The sequence below is a fragment of the Nothobranchius furzeri genome, chromosome 13, assembly GCF_043380555.1.
Source record: "Nothobranchius furzeri strain GRZ-AD chromosome 13, NfurGRZ-RIMD1, whole genome shotgun sequence".
NCBI classification, from domain to species: Eukaryota; Metazoa; Chordata; class Actinopteri; order Cyprinodontiformes; family Nothobranchiidae; genus Nothobranchius; species Nothobranchius furzeri.
Window position 1 is genome coordinate 60,262,468 of NC_091753.1, and position 20,131 is coordinate 60,282,598.

At 51.3% G+C, this 20,131-nt stretch overlaps 2 protein-coding genes across 4 annotated transcripts in view; both read right to left on the reverse strand.

Annotated features, from left to right (window-relative positions):
- The window catches only part of zmp:0000000529 (WD repeat-containing protein 20), an 8,448-nt gene extending 3,850 nt beyond the window's left edge, over positions 1–4,598 (reverse strand). Inside the window, exons 1-3 of the mRNA XM_015950684.3 lie at positions 3,972–4,598; positions 1,249–1,431; positions 1–1,107 (exon numbers count right to left, since the gene is read on the reverse strand). The exon at positions 1–1,107 is cut by the window's left edge and continues 306 nt beyond it. Of these exons, the coding sequence (XP_015806170.2) occupies positions 1–1,107; positions 1,249–1,431; positions 3,972–4,352 (1,671 nt within the window). The 5' untranslated portion in view covers positions 4,353–4,598. The remainder of the gene's footprint in view (positions 1,108–1,248; positions 1,432–3,971) is intronic.
- Positions 4,599–5,952: 1,354 nt separating this feature from the next.
- LOC107379771 (mitogen-activated protein kinase kinase kinase kinase 5) overlaps positions 5,953–20,131 on the reverse strand; it is a 72,167-nt gene continuing 57,988 nt past the window's right edge. For all 3 annotated transcript variants that reach the window (XM_054742256.2, XM_070543722.1, XM_070543721.1), the window contains 13 exons: positions 18,580–18,680; positions 13,867–13,908; positions 13,670–13,748; positions 13,516–13,592; positions 11,629–11,689; positions 10,569–10,671; positions 10,418–10,476; positions 10,231–10,334; positions 9,699–9,876; positions 9,557–9,625; positions 6,759–6,842; positions 6,541–6,667; positions 5,953–6,374 (listed from right to left, as the gene is read on the reverse strand). In XM_054742256.2, the coding sequence (XP_054598231.1) occupies positions 6,278–6,374; positions 6,541–6,667; positions 6,759–6,842; positions 9,557–9,625; positions 9,699–9,876; positions 10,231–10,334; positions 10,418–10,476; positions 10,569–10,671; positions 11,629–11,689; positions 13,516–13,592; positions 13,670–13,748; positions 13,867–13,908; positions 18,580–18,680 (1,181 nt within the window). In that variant the 3' untranslated portion in view covers positions 5,953–6,277. The remainder of the gene's footprint in view (positions 6,375–6,540; positions 6,668–6,758; positions 6,843–9,556; positions 9,626–9,698; positions 9,877–10,230; positions 10,335–10,417; positions 10,477–10,568; positions 10,672–11,628; positions 11,690–13,515; positions 13,593–13,669; positions 13,749–13,866; positions 13,909–18,579; positions 18,681–20,131) is intronic.

Consider the following 20,131-nt stretch of genomic DNA (forward strand, 5'->3'; position numbering starts at 1 on the left):
CTCCTGAAGGGACAGTGTGGCGAAGCGCCCGATGCTGAACGGAGTACTGTTACCCCCGCCACTGCTCCCTCCCCCTCCTCCCCCCCCTCCTCCTCCCCCCTCAGAGGCACCCTGACCTTTGGAGGCGTTTGCCACCGTGGGGTGGGGTAGGGAGTTGGAGCGGGACAGGGAGCGTGGGAGAGGTAAAGGGAGCGTGGGCGGGTTGGAGGTGCCGGTGTTGGTGCTGGGTGGGTGATGGTGTCCTTCCACCCCTCCACTCCCTCCCCCACCTGAGCTGCTGTTGACCCCCCCACTGCCCGAGTTGGGCAGCGACGGCCCAAACGTGTTGGTAAAAGCACGGGACAGGGGCAGGCGGGGAAACAGCACGTCATCTGTCAGGTCCCAGAGACAGAACTGGGTGTCCTGCCCCACCGAGCCGAACCGGTACGTGACCGACGGAGAGCCACCGCCTTTGGAACTGTGCCGAGAAAGCCGAGACAATGTGCTGCTTGTTCGAACCCGGCCAAAGTGCATGGAGTTATTCTGCGCCCCCTGGTGGAGGTCCTCCTCACTGCCACTAAGCTCCATCGGTTCCTCATCCTCCAAGGAGGTTGTGAAGGGGTCAAACGCCACCACATTGACCCAAGACTTGTGGCCGTGACCCCTTGCCACCACACGGCTCTCAGCAAACGACCAGACGGTGACCAGGTCGTCCTCACCGCCAGTGGCGAGATATTTCCCATCAGGACTCCAGGACACGCAGAGCAGTCCGCCAAAGTAGCTCTTCATCACCCCCTGCAGCTCCATGGAGTCGAAGTGAAAGACGCGTAGGCAGCCATCCTGGCCCACGCACGCCACGTGCACGCCATCAGGAGAGAAGGCGAACTCATTGAGGCCTCCCTCGCCGACAGCCCACCTCAGCAGTGGGTTACGCGGCGTCTTGCTTTTGCAGGCGTAGACGGCAAAGCCTTCGCCCTGCCGCAGCAACGAGTACTGAGGGGCGGTGGTGCCGCAGGGGTGGTCCACGTTGTACAGGTAAAGGTGACCGCTGGCGTGGGAGGCCAGGAACAGGTTCTCCGATTTGGGGAGCCACTTCAGACACGTCACCTTGGACTTGTCTATCAACCTCTGGGAAACAGGAAGGAGATGTTAGAAACATCTTCATGTAAAGATTCTCCCCGCAGCGCTTTAGAAAAAGGTCCTTTTATCAGGAAATCAGACATTTTTAAATCAGAAGCATGACAGAAACAGGAGGAAAGGTGTTCCTACCTCCTCGTTGAACAGCTTACTGGTTTCCTTCTTGATGGGGTCCAGATACTGGACCTGACCGGCGGAGAAACCCACGATGAGCGCCACGCTCTCCGCCGTAGCCGAGTACTGGTTAAAGTCGTGGCACGTCGGCTGGGTTCCTTTATAGATTCTCTTATCGATGGGTTTGCTGAGGTCTACGGCCTGCAGGGAGCAGAGCGAGTCATCAGCACAGTCCCAGGAGGATCAGGAGGCGAACGCTTCTTTTGTTTAAAGAGATGAAACCAGATCCAGCTCAGAGGACTTCGTCTGTTTGTTTCTGCAAACACTAGTTCAGACGGCTGTGATGAACACGCTGTTCCTGAACGCATCAGCTCTGGATTAGACTAAAGCGGTGGCACACTAAACCAGAACGTGCAGCTCAGACTGAGACACCATCTAAAGGCTCGGGAACCCTCTGCAGGTGTTCTGGATTCGTCAGCTGTAAGCTATAACCAAAACAGTTAGAACAGACAGCGGCTGAAACATCTGGATTGAGTCTGTCTCAGAGATTATTTTCAGCTGGATTATTGACATGAACGAACTTCTGCTCCATCGTCATCATCAACCTTTATTTATAAAGCACATTTAAACGGCGCCAACGCCAACCACAGTGCAGTACAAGACAGAATATCTAGTAAAAAATAAACAAACAGGAAACACGAGGAGGGTTCAACCGTCCCAGCCGGGAAGGCCAGGGAGCAGAGTGGGAAGGGAGGGGGCAAGTCGGACTGTCGGGGGAGCTGGTTCCAAAGTTTAGGCGCTCAAACTGAAAAAGCCCGTTCGCCACGGGCCGTGTGGCGGGCGGGAGGGACAAGCAGAAGGTGCTGTCAGAGGACCTCAGGGTTGGCGCCGGAGCATAGGGACTCAGAAGATGTGCCAAACAGCAGGGGGCCGTTTCATGGATAGAGTTGTAAACCAACAGGAGAACTTTGAACTTAATCCCAAACCGAACTGGAAACCAGTGTAAATTTGCCAGAACAGGGGTGATCTGGTGCCGTCGGTCTATGCCCGTACGAAACCTTGCGGCGGCATTCTGAACCAAATGGAGGCGTGCCACTGAAGAGCAGGGAACACCGTATAAGAGAGTTGGCATAGTCCAGACGAGACGTTACAAAAGCACGAACAACGACTGAAGTTCGTTTTGGTTCAGGACAGATTTTAGTTTGGCGAGCCGGCGAAGATGAAAGAAACACGACTACCCGGTTCATCTGTGCTCCAGATTCTAACTGCTGCAGCCCCCCAACAGCAAAACCACAGTAGATGTACTTTAGAATGTCAGAATATATCCCCCACACCGTAGGGGTCAAAGGTCAGGTCCTGCAGCAGCAGAGCTGCCCCAGACCATCACACGACCACCCTTTCCCCGGCCATGTCCTCCAGCTCCTCAGCTGAGACACCCAGGCGTTCCCTTGCCAACCTACAGATGCATTTCCTCCAGGTAGTCCTGGGTCGACTCGGGGGGCCTCCTGCCAGCAGGTCATGCCCAAACCACCTCAACTGGCTCCTCTCGATATGGAGGAGCAGCGGCTCTACTCCGAGTCTCTCCCGAACGTCCGAGCTCCTCACCCTCTCCCTAAGGCTGAGCCCGGCCACGCCGCGGAGGAAACTCATTTCGGCCGCTTGTATCCGCCATCTTGTTCTTTCGGTCATCGCCCAGAGCTCGTGACCGCAGGTGAGGACTGGGCGGTAGATCGACCGGTAAATGGAGAGCCTGGCTTTCTGGCTCAGCTCCCTCTTCACCACAACAGACCGGTCCACCGTCGGCATCACTGCAGACGCTGAACCAGTCCGCCCGTCGATCTCCCGCTCCCTCCTACCCTCACTCGTGAACAAGACCTCGAGATACCTGAACACCTCCACTTGAGGCAGGACCTCTCTCCCGACCCGGAGGGCAAGCCGCCCTTTTCCGGTGGAGAACCATGGTCTCAGATTTGGAGGTGCTGATCCTCATCCCAGCAGCTTCACACTCGGCCGCGAACCTCCCCAGCAAGAGCTGAAGGTCAGAGCTGGATGAAGCTAGGAGGACCAACTGCCACTCCTCTGGTTCAGGGACTGAAGGGAGCGCCCCCCACAGGGTGCCTCTGGGGACACGGTCATAGGAGAAGCGGGGTGATGTGGGTGTGTTTGGAGGACTTGGTCAGAAGGCGAGCACAGGCGTTCTGAACCACCTGTAGACGGTTCAGGGAGGTTCTGCTCAGACACGTGAAAAGAGAGTTACAGTAGTCTAAGCGTGAGGAGATGAAGGTGTGGAGAACTGTCTCAAGTTCAGAGGAGGGGCTGGACGGGACTCAGCTTCAGTCCACAGAAGATTTTCCCACAAGTCTTTGGGATCTCCATGGTTCCAGTGGTGGTGTTGGGTCAGTATCCTGGAGCGTGGCTGGTTCTACCCCAACCCTCTCCAGGTGAGGTGTGGCTCAGCTTCACGACTAATCTGGTTCCGTTACCTGTTCCTCTCACCTTGATTAGTGACATCATCATTCAGAACCTGTCAGTACCAGGTGTGGTCCTGAGTCAGGTTTCCTGGTACAAGAGAACAGCTAATGAAGATAACCACCCGGTTCCGGGTCTACTGACCCTAACCCATGTGATGGGGTGAGCCAGCATCAGCTACAGGAGGCTCCAGACCCGAACCGAACCGAACCCGAGCCTCAGGAGGAACCGTGACGTTAGCATGCTAGGCTAAGGCTAGTAGGAGCACCGACCTTCTTGATGTTGGTGTAGGTGTAGAAGTACAGCTCCCGGCCGATGTTGAAGCACACCCGCTCCGACTCCTCGCTCGGGTCTTCGGGCTGCAGCTTCACCATGGAGACCCGGACGGGCGGCAGGAAGCCCGCCGGAGAGGAGTTGGCTGCGGCATTGGAGGAGGAGGCGGCGGCCCCGGGCCCCTGCAGCAGCCCGACCCCTCCGCCGGGGATCGGTCCGGCTGACCCGGGCCCCAGCGTGGCTCCGGCGGACGGACCTCGCGGCAGCCCGCCCCGCTGCTGCGAGTCCGAGAGGGTGAGCAGCTTGTAGAAGCCCTCCCGGGTCCGGAACTGGGACTTAATCTCATTGATATCCTTCAGAGCGCCGCCATCTCCGGCCATGTTGGTGCAAACCAGCCGCACAGGAAACGTCGCTTCTGACCTGGAAATGGTAACACGGATCCAAAAACTTCTACTCAGCCAGCCAGCCCGACCAGAACCAGAACATCCGGTCCGCTCCGGTGCATTTTAGTCCCGCACCGCCTCTGCACAAACCCGCGGAGGCAGCACCTCTGAGCCGCCGTGAGCATCTTCCTCCACCGGCTCTGCTCCCTGCCTCCGGTCCTCCAGCTGCGTAAACAGCGTCACGGTGGGCCGGGGGGGGGGGGGGGGGGGGGGGGGGGGGGGGACGGGGGGCACACTCATCTAATCTGTGCTAATCTCAGATTACTAAAATGTAGTGGGGTGAAAAACAAGTTATAAATGACAGTAATATTTTAGTACAAGTAGAGAACTCATTTTTTGTGATTATATCTGCAACTTTTGTTTTTTCAGTCTAGTGTAATTTCAGTCGTTTCAGTGCTATTCCACGTCCAACCGCTAGGGGGAGCACCCGTCATTTTGGTGACAGAGTGCAGTGATTAGTACACAAAAGAATAAACCTGCAAGCTGTGTGTCGTTTTTTCTCTGTTACAGCGCCACACCAGACCTAAACTATCACTTACCCTCAGACCTCCAAAGGCTGACGGCCAATAAAATCATAGCGTAGCTTGGTTTGCTACTCAGTACAGAAAAACACAGGAAGTAGAAAAGAAATGTTGAAAAGAATGTTCGTAGTTTGCACTGGGGGGGGGGGGGGGGGGGGCACCCACATAAAAGATTAAAATATGTGGAGAAACAAGCTGAAGCGGACTTCTGGCGTGCCTGAACTGATGACCAGATTTAATCTGTGAGCAACGGACATGAGCTATTAGTATTCCACACAGTCCAACTGAAATCCATCAATCACCAGTTCTTTGTGATCTAACCATCCTACCTGGTGCATTTAGGGTCATTTTCAGGTGAGTTTTGCTCGTTACAAACACAACTCCATGTAAGAATCGTGTGATGCTAAACGGACAGCAGTGTGAAGATTTAACGATTAATGTTTGCAGTAGATTTGGAGATGAGCAATACCCAGTTAGGATTGGCTGAGTTTGGCCTAGCCGTTAGCTTACCAATCCAGAAGGACCTATAACTATTTCTCTGGACAGAGGCTGTTCAGGAAGTACAGCTCTATGAGTTTTACACTGGAACCCATTTCCAAATGGCCTTAAAGCATTTTGTTCCTTAGTATTCGTACTTTGATGCCAGGGCTGCATGGTGGCACAACTGGTTTCAGTGGAAGGTCACAGGGTTAAATCCCAGCTGCAACCTTTCTGCATGAAGTTCAGGGTGCTCTGGTTTCCACGCACAGGCTGAAAACATCTTGTCAGCTTAACTGATTGTCCCTAGATGTGTGTTCCTGTCCCTCACCTCTGCCCCGATGACATCTGCAGATGAACAGCAGCTTGCTGAGACCCCACTGAGGAAGTAAGGGAGTAGACGGTGAGTGTGTGAGCGGTGTTTCATCTTAAACTGAGCATCGGAGTTAGCATCGGAGTTAGCATCGGAGCTTGCCAAGACCAAAATAAACCACACTGTCTAACAAATGTTGCCTCCAAAATCAGTACATCTCACTTCATCTTGTGTAAATGAACTTTATTAGAGTGTAGCGACAGCAGCGGTGGGTGCAACAAACTCCCGTCACACAGCTCAACTTGAGCAGCCGCGGCGCTTCAGCGTGGTTTCTTCCTGAAGCCACAGCTGCTGCTGCAGTGACCGTATCGCTGGGACGCTGCTCTTGGTTTCATTAGCAGGTCTTTTTCACCCAAAGTTTAAAGAGCATAAATAAGAGCGAGCTCCCTCTGACGGAGGGACAGGAGCCACAACGCCCGCCATCACTTCATCCACCGGCTGAAAAGGACAAACGTCGATGCCGAGAGGTTTTCTGTGGATGTGCAGGAGAGTCAGGGCAGCTGGACATAGGTCTCTGCTTTTTCTAGGAGATACAGGTTGGACAGACCCGTCTGATCCGTGGTCTGATGGGTTTCCAAAACAATCGTCCTGCAAGGAGAAGGTCAACCACTGATTGTCTGGATCAAGGTTCCTATGGTTCATGTCATCTTGGTAAGATAAATGAAGTGATGGTTTCTAAACACCTCACTGTTTCACATGCTCCCAGGGTTTTCTGTGCAGTCTGATTCTGCGGACAGCTCGCTGCACCTCGTACCTGTCTGACTTCACCATCCTGTAGACCTTCTTCTTGTCCGTTTTTTCCTCCAGCACTTCAGTGAAACCTTTTCCTCTCCTCTGCCAGCCGTGACGCCAAACCACCAAAAGCGTGTCCTCAGCATACACTGAGCATGGGACAAGAACCTGTCGTGAGCTTGTGAAGAAAGCTACTGAAGACACGAACAAGGCCAACAATCACATGAAGCTTGTTCTCACCTACGGATTCTACATCATAGGAGAAGGTGGCTTCATGTTTGTTCAGCTTCTGCTCTCCATTCAGACCAACCATCTGCACGGACCCTAGAGCAGAGACAGCTTTGGTGTCCTGGTGGACGGGGACAAGCTAAGATCTGTTAAGCTAACGGCGTTAAATACATTTTGGCATTAGGGCGGCCATCTTGGATCAGATTGGCTCCACTTGTGAATTGATGAGATTTTCATTAAAGGAGGGCTGGGAGATGTTTCACATGAAACCCGAACCCTGACCTGTTCTCGGCTCGGAGCAGTTGAACAGGGAGCCAAGCCAGAGCCAGGCTAGCTAGCATACAACGTCGGTGCTGCGTTTAAAAACTGGTTTCCACTCAGCCGAGAACGGCTCGATACAACGAGGGGCGACGCAGCTCGCCTCAGCGTCGCGGGTTTTCTCTCCCAGCTGTGTGTGATCATCGTAGAGGCCGTCTGTATGTCTCGCAGAAACACGACTACAGTGCTGATGTTGAACATCGGTCAGACTCTGAACCCACAAGCAGCTGCAGGCAGACAGGAACCTGTGGAACGACCACAGTAGATGCAGATGGAGTTGGACGCACATGCTGGAGCACCGAGAGCCTTCATCCTGGTTTACATTCGCAAGACTGCTTCTGCCATCCCTTCCAGTAGGTGAGTGTCCAACCAAAGGAGCAGCTCAGGAGGTACTGCGGTCGTCCAGTAAGCGGGAGGTTGCAGGTTTGATCCCAACTCTGACCAGAGAATTCTGCTGTTGTGTCCTTGGGCAAGACACTTAACCCAGCTTGCCTGCTGGTGGTGGTCAGAGGGAGCGGTGGTGCCTGTGCTCGGCAGCCTCGCCTCCATCAGGGCGCCCCAGGGCAGCTGTGGCTACATCGTAGCTCATCACCACCAGTGTGTGAATGAACGACTGTGTTGTGAAGCGCCTTGGGGGGTAGCAGAACCCTAGCAGGCGCTATACAACTACAGACCATCTACCAGAACCAGTAGAGGCTCGAGGGAGCTGCAGCTGGATCAGAGGCAGTTCGCCCTCAGACAGACGAACGCGTTTACGTGCATAAAACAACGAAGCATCTACTTAAGGCGATTGTTCAGTTTAGTGGCGCAAATGTAAACTTCACCCCGAGCCAATCAGTGACTGACAGTGGCTGATGTCACATGTTCAGACAGGAACAGCACACTAGGAACCACAAGGATGTAGGGAACGAATAGTCGGCGAGCCGTGCTGTTCTGATGCCACGGTAGGGTTAAGTGACTTGATTATTTTTAAAGTCGACAGTCAAGTAATGAAAACCACGTCCACTTTGACTAGTCGTTGATGACGTCATACACCTGAAGCAGGTTGGTTCGCTGGAGTTCTTAACAATTAAAATTGTGCCCACATTTTCTAGGTTAAACACGTCTTTTAACAACGGTAGTTTCTGCTTCAGCCCCCCCCCCTCCCCCTGCTTCAGCCCCCCCCTCCCCCAGCTTCAGCCCCTCCCCCTGCTTCAGCCCTCTTCCCCAGCCCCCCCTCCCCCAGCTTCAGCCCCCCCCTCCCCCTGCTTCAGCCCTCCCCCCTCCCCCAGCTTCAGCCCCTCCCCCTGCTTCAGCCCTCTTCCCCAGCCCCCCTCCCCCAGCTTCAGCCCTCCCCCCTCCCCCAGCTTCAGCCCCCCCCTCCCCCAGCTTCAGCCCCTCCCCCAGCTTCAGCCCTCCCCCCCCTCCCCCAGCTTCAGCCCTCCCCCCCCCCAGCTTTAGCCCCTCCCCCTGCTTCAGCCCCCTCCCCCCTCCCCCTGCGCAGCGGCAACAAACTCACTGATGCGCCTGCAGCCTCTCGGAGTTCCTGCTGCTCTAAACATTAAAATAATTATTTCATTTTCTGTTCCTCACTTCTGATTACCTTCAATGGTGTCTGTTTGTTGCAACCAGCAGGTACAAAAACTAACTTGTTTTTATTTGACAATTTTTCTGTCCTGCCTGTTTATTATCTTCCTGCATCTCCTCTCAGTCCTAAAGAGAAACTGCTACCTGGGTTCATATATATTCACCTCATGAGTTACCTTTGAACTGCAGTTCTAAAAGATCTACTGACCGCTAAAACAGCGGAGTGCTCGCCGGCCTCATCGGTGAGGTGCGTCACCGAGGACAAAACAGGTGATGCGTCCTGATCCACAGCAGCGAAACGCATCAGGCACAAATAAAACAATAAAAGACAGAAAACATAAAAGGAAATGAGCCGACATGAACGATCGCGTGCTAAATTAGTTTTTGAGGTGGCGACACCTGATTTGATAATGTTACTGTGGCCGTGCTCAGGACGCAGATGTCTGGAGCGCGTCAACAATCAGAGCTTTGCATGCGCACGCTGGTTAAGGTTAGGATGGGGGTGAGGGGAAGGTTAAATTGCAAGAGGGTAAACGTCACAATTTGGTTAAATGTCCATTTTACGGCGGGTGTCAGTACCGACGCTCTGGCACAGCGCGTTGCCTCCCGACGTGCAGGAGCTTGTCACCTGCTGACAGCAGGCTGCTGTCTTTTCCCAGGACTGCATCTTGCCGGTCCTTATCACGTGACAGCGACTAGTCGACGACAGGCATAACAAGTCACTATAGAGCGGTGAAGTCGACTAGTCGATACAACCCCTGTGCCACGGTGGCTCCATTCCTTGATGGGTAAGATGACGTGTTTTTATGGTGGACGGTATCTGCAGCGCCTGGCTTGGGGATTGGACCTCTGAACTGTGTTTTTCCACATGTGTTGTGCTCAGGACCTCCTCCCCTACCTTTAATGTAGGAGTTCGAGACACTTACTGTCCATGAGCACGAGCAGCGCGTTCATGTTCACCTGGTTTACCTGAACTACATCCAAACAGGGGTTCTCTGTAAACAAACACATGAGCAGCAGGTTAAACGTGCAGCGTCTCCTTTAGGTGATGTAAACCCGTCAGCCTACCCTGTTCGGCCTTGAAGAACCAGGATGAGTTGGAGTTCAGGTTGATGTATTCCACGTTGACTGGCACGCTGGGGCTGGACCCTCGGGACACACCGATGCACACCAGGGGATACTCGTGCTGCGGCATCACCACCATGTCGAACACTCGCAGAGGGTTGGGCAGAGGGAAGTCGAAATGCTGCAGAAGGACGGCAGCAGGCTTGATAGTTCCAGTCCCAGACCAAGACAAATGCAAACCCCATTTCCTCAGATCTAACCATTCATTCATTCATTCATTCATTCTGGTTACAGGAAGCCTTAATTGTTGATGTTATGAGATTAAAGGTTAAAGTTTGTGTTTGAGGCCATGTTCTTGTCTGTCGAGCTGAGGCACACCAGGTGAGTCAGACTCCTGCAGCACCGAGCCTTTAGCTGGGCCCGGTTCTGTCTTCAGGGTTAGGGTTAGTCTGGTTCAGCCAGGACACGCCTGACCGTGGTCCTTTGGTTGACTATCTGATGTGAGGTGAGGGGTGTGCTTTTTAGAGCTCCATACCTTGATGAGCATGAATTTGTGCATGGGCTCGTACCACTGCAGCAGAACCACGCTGGAGTCCAGAGCACAGCACAGGAACCTGCAGCCCTGCTGCTGCTTCTCTCCTTCAAACAAAGCAACAGGTGTGCTCTCAGCAGGAACGTTCCACATCTAATCCTCGGAGGTTTGGTGACGTGTTTGTTCTCACCAACTGTGCAGGTCCTGCAGCCCTTGGTATCGGGTACTTTACATGTTATCGCGCCTTTTCTGAACAAAGCAGGAAAAGCTTTTAATACCTTTTTACTGCCACCTGTTTGTGCCGAGAAAACAACAAAATCCAGAGTAAGGGAGGCGTGTACCTGGACAGCAGCCTGTGGGTCGGTAAGGGAACCATCCTCTGGTCTCTCCGAGCCTGGTCATATAACTCCTTCAGCGAATGAGAGTGAAGCTGAGAAGATTTCCCTGGAAACACAGAATCAGAGTCCAAACAATCATTTCTGTTCTCCCTCTGGAACTTCATTAAAGCCCCAGTGTGTACTACTGCTGCTCGTTTCCTGTGCATCAGCTCACCAGCGTCTGAGCTGGGGTTAGGGTTAACCCTCACCCTCACCCTAACCCTCACCCTCACCCTCACCCTACAAATCCTAATTAACGTGGAATGTGACGTACTTGTGTCCATGAACTGTGGTCAACGCCCCAAAGTCATGCGCCATCTTGAATTGTGGTATCTTTTATGGACATGCTGTACCACGTCAGTGATCAGTGTGTGCACTTTGACGTGATGTCAGCTTGCACCACAGGCTGTGGTGAGGAGGTACAGCAGTTGGCCCTGCAGGCCCAGGTTGAGGGCCCCTGCTGTAGGTGGAAGCTGCAGCCGGGTGCCAGTGTGGACTGAACCAGTAGCAACAACTGGACAACGCCAGAAGTGTGAAACAAGAAACTATGAGCTAGTTGATATTTCAGACAAAGGTTCCTAATAACAGGTTCCTGCTGTTCAACCAGCAGACGAATGGCTAAGTTCAAACGCTGCAGACAGAACCACCGTTGATGGCTAGGCTTGGTTAGCTACCTGTGAACACACACACACACACACACACACACACACACACACACACACACACACACCTGAGAGCTCGTGATACCTCCCAACAAGGCAGATCTATGAGAAACATCGTGATCATCAACAAATTTCTACAGCTCTCCATCGACCAGGAGACGAACCAAAGCCGTACACAAACAAGAAGAAATGACTGAGTTGGAGGTCTGAAAACCGCCTCAGAAGAATAAAACGTTCCACAGAACGATGCTACAGTACCCTTAAATCTACAAACACTAACCCTAATCCAGTATGACCAGCGCTTTTAATTACTGGCAGCCATGTTGTTTCCATAGCTACAGAATGAAGGAGCTCATATTTACCTGATATGGACATGAGGACGTTATTAATGGCGTAGACCCACGTACATTTCCCGGGATACAACTGGAAGAGAACAAAGACATTTCTAGCATCTTTCAGGAGAAATCCTTTTTGCAATGGCGACTCATCCCTAGGGGGCGCTAGGGCGTGAAGGGGGTAAAATATCTAAACAGGAAATCAAACTACAGTATTTCTACATGTATTCATTATAATTCTGTGCTTACTTGCAATCTGAATGGTTCACTCCTCGTTTCCACCAGAAGTCTCATTAAACAGCGAGTTTCTTCCAACAGACTCGCTGTTTTCCCTCCTGGGGTGCTGGGAAAACACCCCGGAGCTACCGCTGAAAAGCCAATCATATCTGGTTGCTAGGTAGAACTGGAGATATTTTGGCCCAGTCAGCATCTCTGACTTTAACGGCTCTGAGGCACACAAGGCCACAGACATGAATACGCCGCACTGGGCGCTGGAGAGCATACCAGTGGATGAGTTTCCTACTCCAGAGTGAGCAGCTATGGCCGCTTCTGCGCCGCCTACGGCTACAACGACCGGCGTGCTGTTGAGACAGATCATGCGGGATTACTAGTGACTTTTCAAGCACCCCGATGGGATTTTATATTTTATTATGTTTAATTATATTTATATTTTAATGAGCATGCCGTACCAAATGTCTAATTTAGTAAAAAAAAAAAAAAAAGTCTGATGGCGTGTTTTTAGCGGGGTAAGCACCTTCACTGTGGGTGATCTAAGATGGCAGCTGGCCGCTCCAACGGGGAGCTGAAGGCCCAGTCCCAACACTTGCCCCCTTCCACTGTGTGATCCCGACCAGGGGAGCGAGTGCGTCGGTTGCCCTTAATCTGCGGAGTAACAACCACGACCCCTTGCTGTGGGAGAGAAGGTTCCTTTTCTGAAAATATGTACTTTCTAATGAAATGAGTTCGTTTTAGGACGATTAGATGATGCTTTGAGTGTTTTAGACAAAGCAGCAATTAACGTAAATTCATTTAAAATAATTCTTTGTTTGTCTGAAAGTTTTTTGAACAAATGATCACAGCGACCAGCATCCAAGCATGCGTAGCGATCGACGATGATGATGATGTCTCAGGTCGGCAGCTTTTTGCACACCTGTGGATCACGCACGCGAAGCCTTACAGCGCACTTTCTCCAGGTGCACCATCTTCCTCAGAGCTAGCCACTAATGGTGGCATCACTTCCTTCTCCGGTTATCCGCGGGCAGCAGAGACCCGTGTGTGATCTGAGGTGAGATTGAGGTGGTGTCCGGTTGCATGTTTTACTGCAGAGTGATGGGATTTCTACACGGCTGCACACGTATGTCCTGCTGGTAGCTTGTCCTTCGGGTGTACTAGTCTGTTTCTAGCTGTTGTGTGTTTATGTCGTGTTTTTCATTGTTGCTATTATTTTTTCAGTAAAGCAGAAAACAAGGATCATAAACACCGAAAAACAAACTTCAAAAGATGAATTAAGGACGCGGTAGAAGTAAGCAGATGTGGACACAGCCATGAACAGAGACGGTGGGGTCTACACACTGGATCGCCCATGGGACTGTGTCATCGGCGAGGAGAGCGAGGCCAGCAGAGGGCGACACCATCCTCTGCTGGCCTCGCATAAACGAAGTATCTTTACAGTACGCTCTCATGGGAAGCAGGCTTCAACCCAAACGGTTGTTTTCCGCTTGGTCCTAGAGCTCAACCAGTGTCCATTTAATATAGCGTAATGTTGTTTTTGGATGGTAAAAAGTGCAGGGGTCAAAACTTGACTTTGGAAAAAGTGGGGGGGACATGTCCCCCCTCAAAAAAAACAATTACGCCCATGAACTTAAACCAACTCATCACAAAAGCTTTAGGCTTTGCAGAAGTTGGAGAACCTACCAGCTCCATTGGGGCATCGGAGCTGAGGAGGTTCAGGGTGTAGATCCCTTCCTCGGCTCCCAGGATCAGATGGTGCTCTGAAGGAAAAACAGGAAACACTCAGAATGTTTTTATTTGTACGTGAAGTATGTTGGGATTTGACTCCAGTTGCAACCTTTGGAGGCGGGGATTTCCCAGGTTGTAGAGCAGTTTATTTTAAGAGGACAGCCATGAAATATCTTTTTAAAGAAAACCTGGAGACGGAGCCAGAAGAAAGGTATGAGAACGTTGTCCTGGGTAGCAGTTTCCATTTAGTAAAAAGCCATTCTGACCATGTGAGTAAAATACATTAAACTCAATAGAAGAACTTACCGGGGCTTTTCTCAAGACAGGACTGGGACACTCTGGAAACTCCTGAGAACAAAACAGAATAAATGGGACTTGTTGCTGCTTTTTCAACACGGATGGATGGATCTCATTTTTATACATATACACACACACTACACACATATACATATATATGTATATATATATATATATACATATATATGTATGTATATATTGTGATGGGCAGAAGACGGAAGCTGCCGGGCTCTGAGGGTGTGGTGATTGGACACCAGCTGGTCCGAGGACCAGCTGGTGTCCAATCACCACACCCTCAGAGCCCGGCAGCTTCCGTCTTCTGCCCATCACAATACATACATATATATATGTATTTATACATACATATATAAATGTATGTATAAATACATATATATAAGTCACGAACAGAACTCGGAAGACCCGTGAAGACGCCAAACACAGAAAAGTAGATAAAAACAACACTATATTAGAGCAGGCGGAGGGAGACTAGGGGTCTTAGCCACCTCTGTTGTTGCTTGGCTTCCTGGGGCTGGAGGCTAGGAGGGAGATCTGGCCGTCTGGTTGGGGTCTGGGGTGGTGGGTTGCTGTGCTCAGCGTTGGGCGGGGGGGCCTGCTCATCAGCACCCCAGCAGAAAGGGTCAAACTCTGGTTACCGGTGATGGTTGTACCCCATGTGCAGCAGTACCGGGACCAGAGTGAATAGGGTGTGTATGGGGAGCATGAGTGGGTGTCCGGCGTGCATTTTTGTAAGTCTTGGGTTGTATGTGCATGTGTGAGCATGAGGGAGGGAGTGTGTGACTGTGTTTGTGTATGACTGTATATGTCAGGTGGGGCCTTTGGGTCCTTCCCTCTCCTGGGACTTCTTTTGATGATATAGATCTCTGTCCCCCTCCCCCTGCCACACCTGGTGTGGGGCTTGTGCCTTGGTCTGCCTGAGTGTTCGGGGCAACCGGGTCTGGGGGTTTTAAGATTTTGGCATCTGCCTGTTAGATCCCGGTGGCTGCCTGGTGGGGTCTGGGTCCCTGGGCTCTGCTGGGTCCCCGGCGGGGGTGGTCGCCCCTGGGTCCCGGGTCGCTGGGTCCCGGGCTCGGCCGGCTAGGGGGTGGGAGGCTGCGGGCGGGCCTGTGGGCTTGCCGCTGATATCTCCCGGGACTCTGCCGGCTGCTGGTTGTGGCCCCCCGGGGCGATCCTCTGTGCCTCTCGAGGGGGGCGGGGGCCTTTCTGGTTGCAGTCTCTTTGGGGTTCCTGTGTTCTGGGGCAGCTCCTGGATCTCTGGGACTTGGAGCTCCCCCCGTCTCCTACACATCTTTGGGGGGCGGATCTGTGGCCCCTCACACTCTCTGTTGGACGCTCCTATAGAGAAACCTTACATAAACAAGCGCGTGTACACACACAGGTGCTCACATGGTGCTCTCAAAAGTATGGACTTGGGCATGTTAAACACAGGTCTTAAGACTATGGTGGGCACTTAATGCACTGTGATTTATTATCGTGATTCTTCAGTTAAACAATGTTGATTATATATTTCTTCTTCAAGTTGACGCAGTGATAGCTAGATCTTGTTGTATTGTTGTTGTGTCCCATTTTTTTGTCTTTGTCTGCAGGTCTAGAAGCAGACTCTTGTTCATTATTGTTTATTTTTGTGGAACCCCCCCCCCCCCCTCTCCCCACCTTTTCTTTTCCTTTCTCTTTCACCTCTGACTCCGTGTCTGGTCGGAATTACAAAGCATTCAACAACAATAACAATAAAGTTTTAAGTATCAGGCGTGACATTAAAAGCAGACGCTTTGATGCTCCACCTGAGAGTAAATCTGTAAGGCTTGTTACCAGCATTCAGACATCAGTTCTGCTTGCTTCACAGCCAGACAGGACACGGTAAAAGGAGGGAAAAAAAGTAGAAAAAAAAACGTCTTTTATTTGATGCAGAGTACCAGGTGGGCGAGGCTGGAGACAGGCGAAGGTCGTAATGGCAGGCAGCGTGAATGGCAGGGGTCAGGAGAAAAACGAGGTCCGGAGGCAGAGATCAGGCAGGGTGGATGGCTGGAGAATTTACTTGCAGGGCTTTCAATAATCTGGCAGAGACTGGATAGCTGGATGGTTCTTATATAGTAAGGGCAGCAGGTGCGTGAGATGAGCTGAAGAGTCAGGAGCAGGTGAAGTGGATGGAGTTGATTGTGGTTGCCAGGGAAAACAGGGCTTGTCAGGAGCTTGGTGAAGGGACCAGGTGAGCTGAATGAAGGTTAAATGAGGAGGCAGAGGAGGGTGAAGGATGGGAGTCATGACAGACCCCCCCCCCCCCCCCCCCGAGGGCAGATTCAAGACGCCCACAGGAAACCAGAGCAGGGCGGGAGGAGGGGGAACTAGGAAGGAGGGCCAGAAGAGTCTGGGGGACAGGCGGTGGGGAACCAGGAGCCGGGACTGTGGAAGTCGAGGGATAGAGGACACTGGAGAACGAGGTCTAAGAGGGGACTCTGGACTAAGACTAAGACACTGACGCTGATCCGTCAACTCTCTCCTTCTGTGCCAGAGCCTGAATCTCAGCCAAAGTTCCAAGCTTACGACTCATCTCGACAATTATATGAGTTTGTGCGTTCACAGCGCGGTGTAATCCATCCCTGAGCTCGGTGTAATCCATCCCTGAGCTCGGTGTAATCCATCCCTGAGCTCGGTGTAATCCATCCCTGAGCTCGGGGATTGAGCCAATATTCCTCGAAAGCTCGTTACTTTTCCAGTAAGCCAGGTAACGGCTCAGGCCAAATAGCAGGAATCCCAACACCAACACCACGAGTATCCAGACGTCTTCAGAATCCTCTACAGACAGCTGAGAGAGGCAGATCAGGTCCCACTGTTTCCAGGAGTCCATGATATACCCAATGGGCTCTGTCCCAGAGGGGCAACCGGGAGCCCCTTCTCCCGTTCTCATCGTTGAAAAAATTTTGTCAATTGAGTTGAGAGACCAACTGACCAGGTCCATTTTTAATAATTTCCAGTTTCCAGAAAAATATATATGTATCTATACATATTTACATTCAACAAAAATATAATCGCAACACCTTTGTTTCTGCTCTGATTTTTCATGAGATGGACTTAAAGATCTAAAATTCATTCCAGACACACAACATCACCATTTCTCTCAAACATTGTTCACAAATCAGTCTAAATGTGTGATAGTGAGCACTTCTGCTTTTCTGAGATAATCCATCCCACCTCACAGGTGGGCCACATCAAGATGCTGATCTGACATCATGAGTAGTGCACAGGTGTACCTTATACTGCCCACAATAAAAGGCCACCCTGGAAAGTGTTTTTTGCTTTATTGGGGGTCTGGGGACTCAGAACCGGTCAGTATCTGGTGTGACCACCATTTGCCTCTCATGCTGCTTCTCATTTCTTAAACAACCAGGTGGAAAGACACATCTGGTGGTGGAGAAGATGTTAGTCTGTGTGAGAAGGGTCCGATCATCGGCATCAAGCAGAGAAAACATCTAAACGACTAAAACTGGGTTCAGAACTGTCCAACGCGTTATTAAAACTGGTCTGATGAGCCCAGATGGACCCTGGTGCAAAGTGGACATCAGGGGCAGTTCCACTGGACTGGCAGACCGGGGTGGTGGTCCCCTTATTTAAAAAGGGGGACCGCAGGGTGTGTTCCAACTACAGGGGGATCACACTCCTGAGCCTTCCTGGTAAGGTCTATTCAGGGGTTCTGGAGAGGAGGGTCCGTCGGATTGTTGAACCTCAGATTCAGGAGGAACAATGTGGTTTTGGTCCTGGCCGTGGAACACTGGACCAGCTCTATACCCTTAGGGGGATCCTGGAGGGTGCGTGGGAATTTGCCCAACCAGTCTACATGTGTTTTGTGGATTTGGAGAAGGCGTTTGACCGCGTCCCTCGGGGGGCCCTGTGGGGGGTGCTCCGGGAGTATGAGGTACCAGGCCCTCTGATACGGGCTGTTAGGTCCCTGTATGACCGGTGTCAGAGCTTGGTCCGCATTGCCGGCAGTAAGTCGGGCTCGTTCCCAGTGAGAGTTGGACTCCGCCAAGGCTGCCCTTTGTCACCGATTCTGTTCATAACCTTTATGGACAGGATTTCTAGGTGCAGCCAAGGTGTGGAGGGCATCCGTTTTGGTGACCTGAGGATCAGGTCTCTGCTTTTTGCAGATGATGTGGTCCTGTTGGCTTCATCAGAACGTGATCTTCAGCTTTCGCTGGAGCGGTTCACAGCCGAGTGTGAAGCAGCTGGGATGAGAATCAGCTCCTCTAAAGCCAAGGCATCTGGTCAGGACGCCTCCCGGACGCCTCCCTGGTGAGGTTTTCCGGGAACGTCCAACCGGGAGGAGACCTAAAGGTAGACCCAGGACACGGTGGAGGGACTATGTCTCTCACCTGGTCAGGGAACACCTTGGGATTCCCCTGGAGGAGCTGGCCCAAGTGGCTGGGGAGAGGGAAGTCTGGGCCCCCCTGCTTAGGCTGCTGCCCCCGCGACCCGACTCTGTATAAGCGGCCGAAAATGGATGGATGGATGGATGGATGGATGGATGGATGAGAAAATTCAAAAACATTATTTTAGCAAAATAAAAGGGTGGGGTTAAAAAGTGACACATTTAAATATGAACACATTTCTGCTGCATTTTTCTCCTGTTTTTGTCTTTTATAATCTAAAACACCAAATTGTATAAAAGTACCTTTTTCTCAATATTCCCATTCTTTTTTCTTTTTTTACCTTTGACAGAGGTTTCCGTCTTCTGAAGTCTTTAGGAGGAAGTTCAGGAGGAATCACGTGTGACAGGCTGTCATCTAACTGGACTGGTAAGGCTGGCGGGTCTGGATCCGTAGAAACAGAGAAAAACAGCTTCAGTGTTGTGGTTCTACCATCAAACAATAAAGTCTAATCCATACGGGTTCAAATTAGGGCGACTGGACATCTTTGGTTTCTTGAAGACGTTTCACTTCTCATCTGAGGAGCTTTGTCAAGCCTGCATATGGAGAGTCATGCTTTTAAGCTGTAGCAGTCTGTAGTTATTTACTCTGAGTACCCCTCCTCTCTACCCCGATGAGTCGCTGGCCTCTACTGAGAGGGAGGCATTGTGTTGAGTAGATGCAGGAAGGTGTGACCTAGACTGAAACTATTTGGGAATTAGATTGAGATAGGGAGTTTATGATGCATCCTGCTCAACGATCAGGGCAAGGTGAAGTTGGGTAGGTGGACGTCTGCACCGTCTGCTCTGCACTTGAGCGGAGATGAGCTAACACGAGTCACTCGCCACCAAGTAGCAGCAAACACATCTACGTGTCTGATTTCTGCTGCAGAGCTTCTTCATCAGGATGTTGTTTTCACCTGAGAGCACACACACACACACACATGCACGTACGTACGTGTGTGTGTGTGTGTGTGTGTGTGTGTGTGCTCTGTCTTCTCCATCCCCAGTGAGTCGTGGTGGATGGCTGCTTGTACTGAGCCAGGATCCTCTGGAGGTTGTAACGTGATGAAGGAGCTGTTCCACAGTCCCTTTGACGCAGTGCCAGAGTGCATGAAACAGCCTCAAGGTCATGCATTCACTTCTGAACTGTTTACATCCCAGCGATGAAGACAGAAGATGAAGACTCCTTTCTTTTCTTTTAATAAAAGCCAAAGAACTATTTTCAATAAAAGCTAATCAAAACACCTGTTATTCAATAATAACCATGTGACCGATCTGTGAAATCACAATGTTACGATTAACATGTTTTAATAAGTAAATGACTTATTCTAGCCACTAGTCACGCTGATACACTAACGTAAATAATCACATGACACATTCCTGTCGCGAATCCAATCAGAACCTTCACGTCTGAAGCGTGGCGAGTCTCTGTGGTGTTTATTTAATCTGTCAGCTGTGATTCGTCCAGAATCATTAACATCAAGATTAATAAAACAGCCCAACGCCATTTTGAGTTCAGTATTCAGCCAGCTCTCAAGATCCCCTGAAGTTCACCGCGTGCTAACTGAAGTATGGACCGACCATCTATACTTCCCTTTTTAAGCTAGAACTGCCAAGTTGGGAAAACCTGCCGTTGTTATCAACAAAGCAACGGTTCCTTCAGAATAAAAGCTGAACTCGCTGACCCAAGGAGGGTCCCCTTTTGACGCTGTGAAACACCTGTCGCTTTTTACCTGGAGACTATCCAAAGACCGGTTTGTCGTGCTGTCGACGCTGTTCCATCGGCTCCAGTACCAGAGGAGGGTCGTGGACCTGGCAGCCTGATCTGTACGGGAGTCTCACTGAAGGGTATGT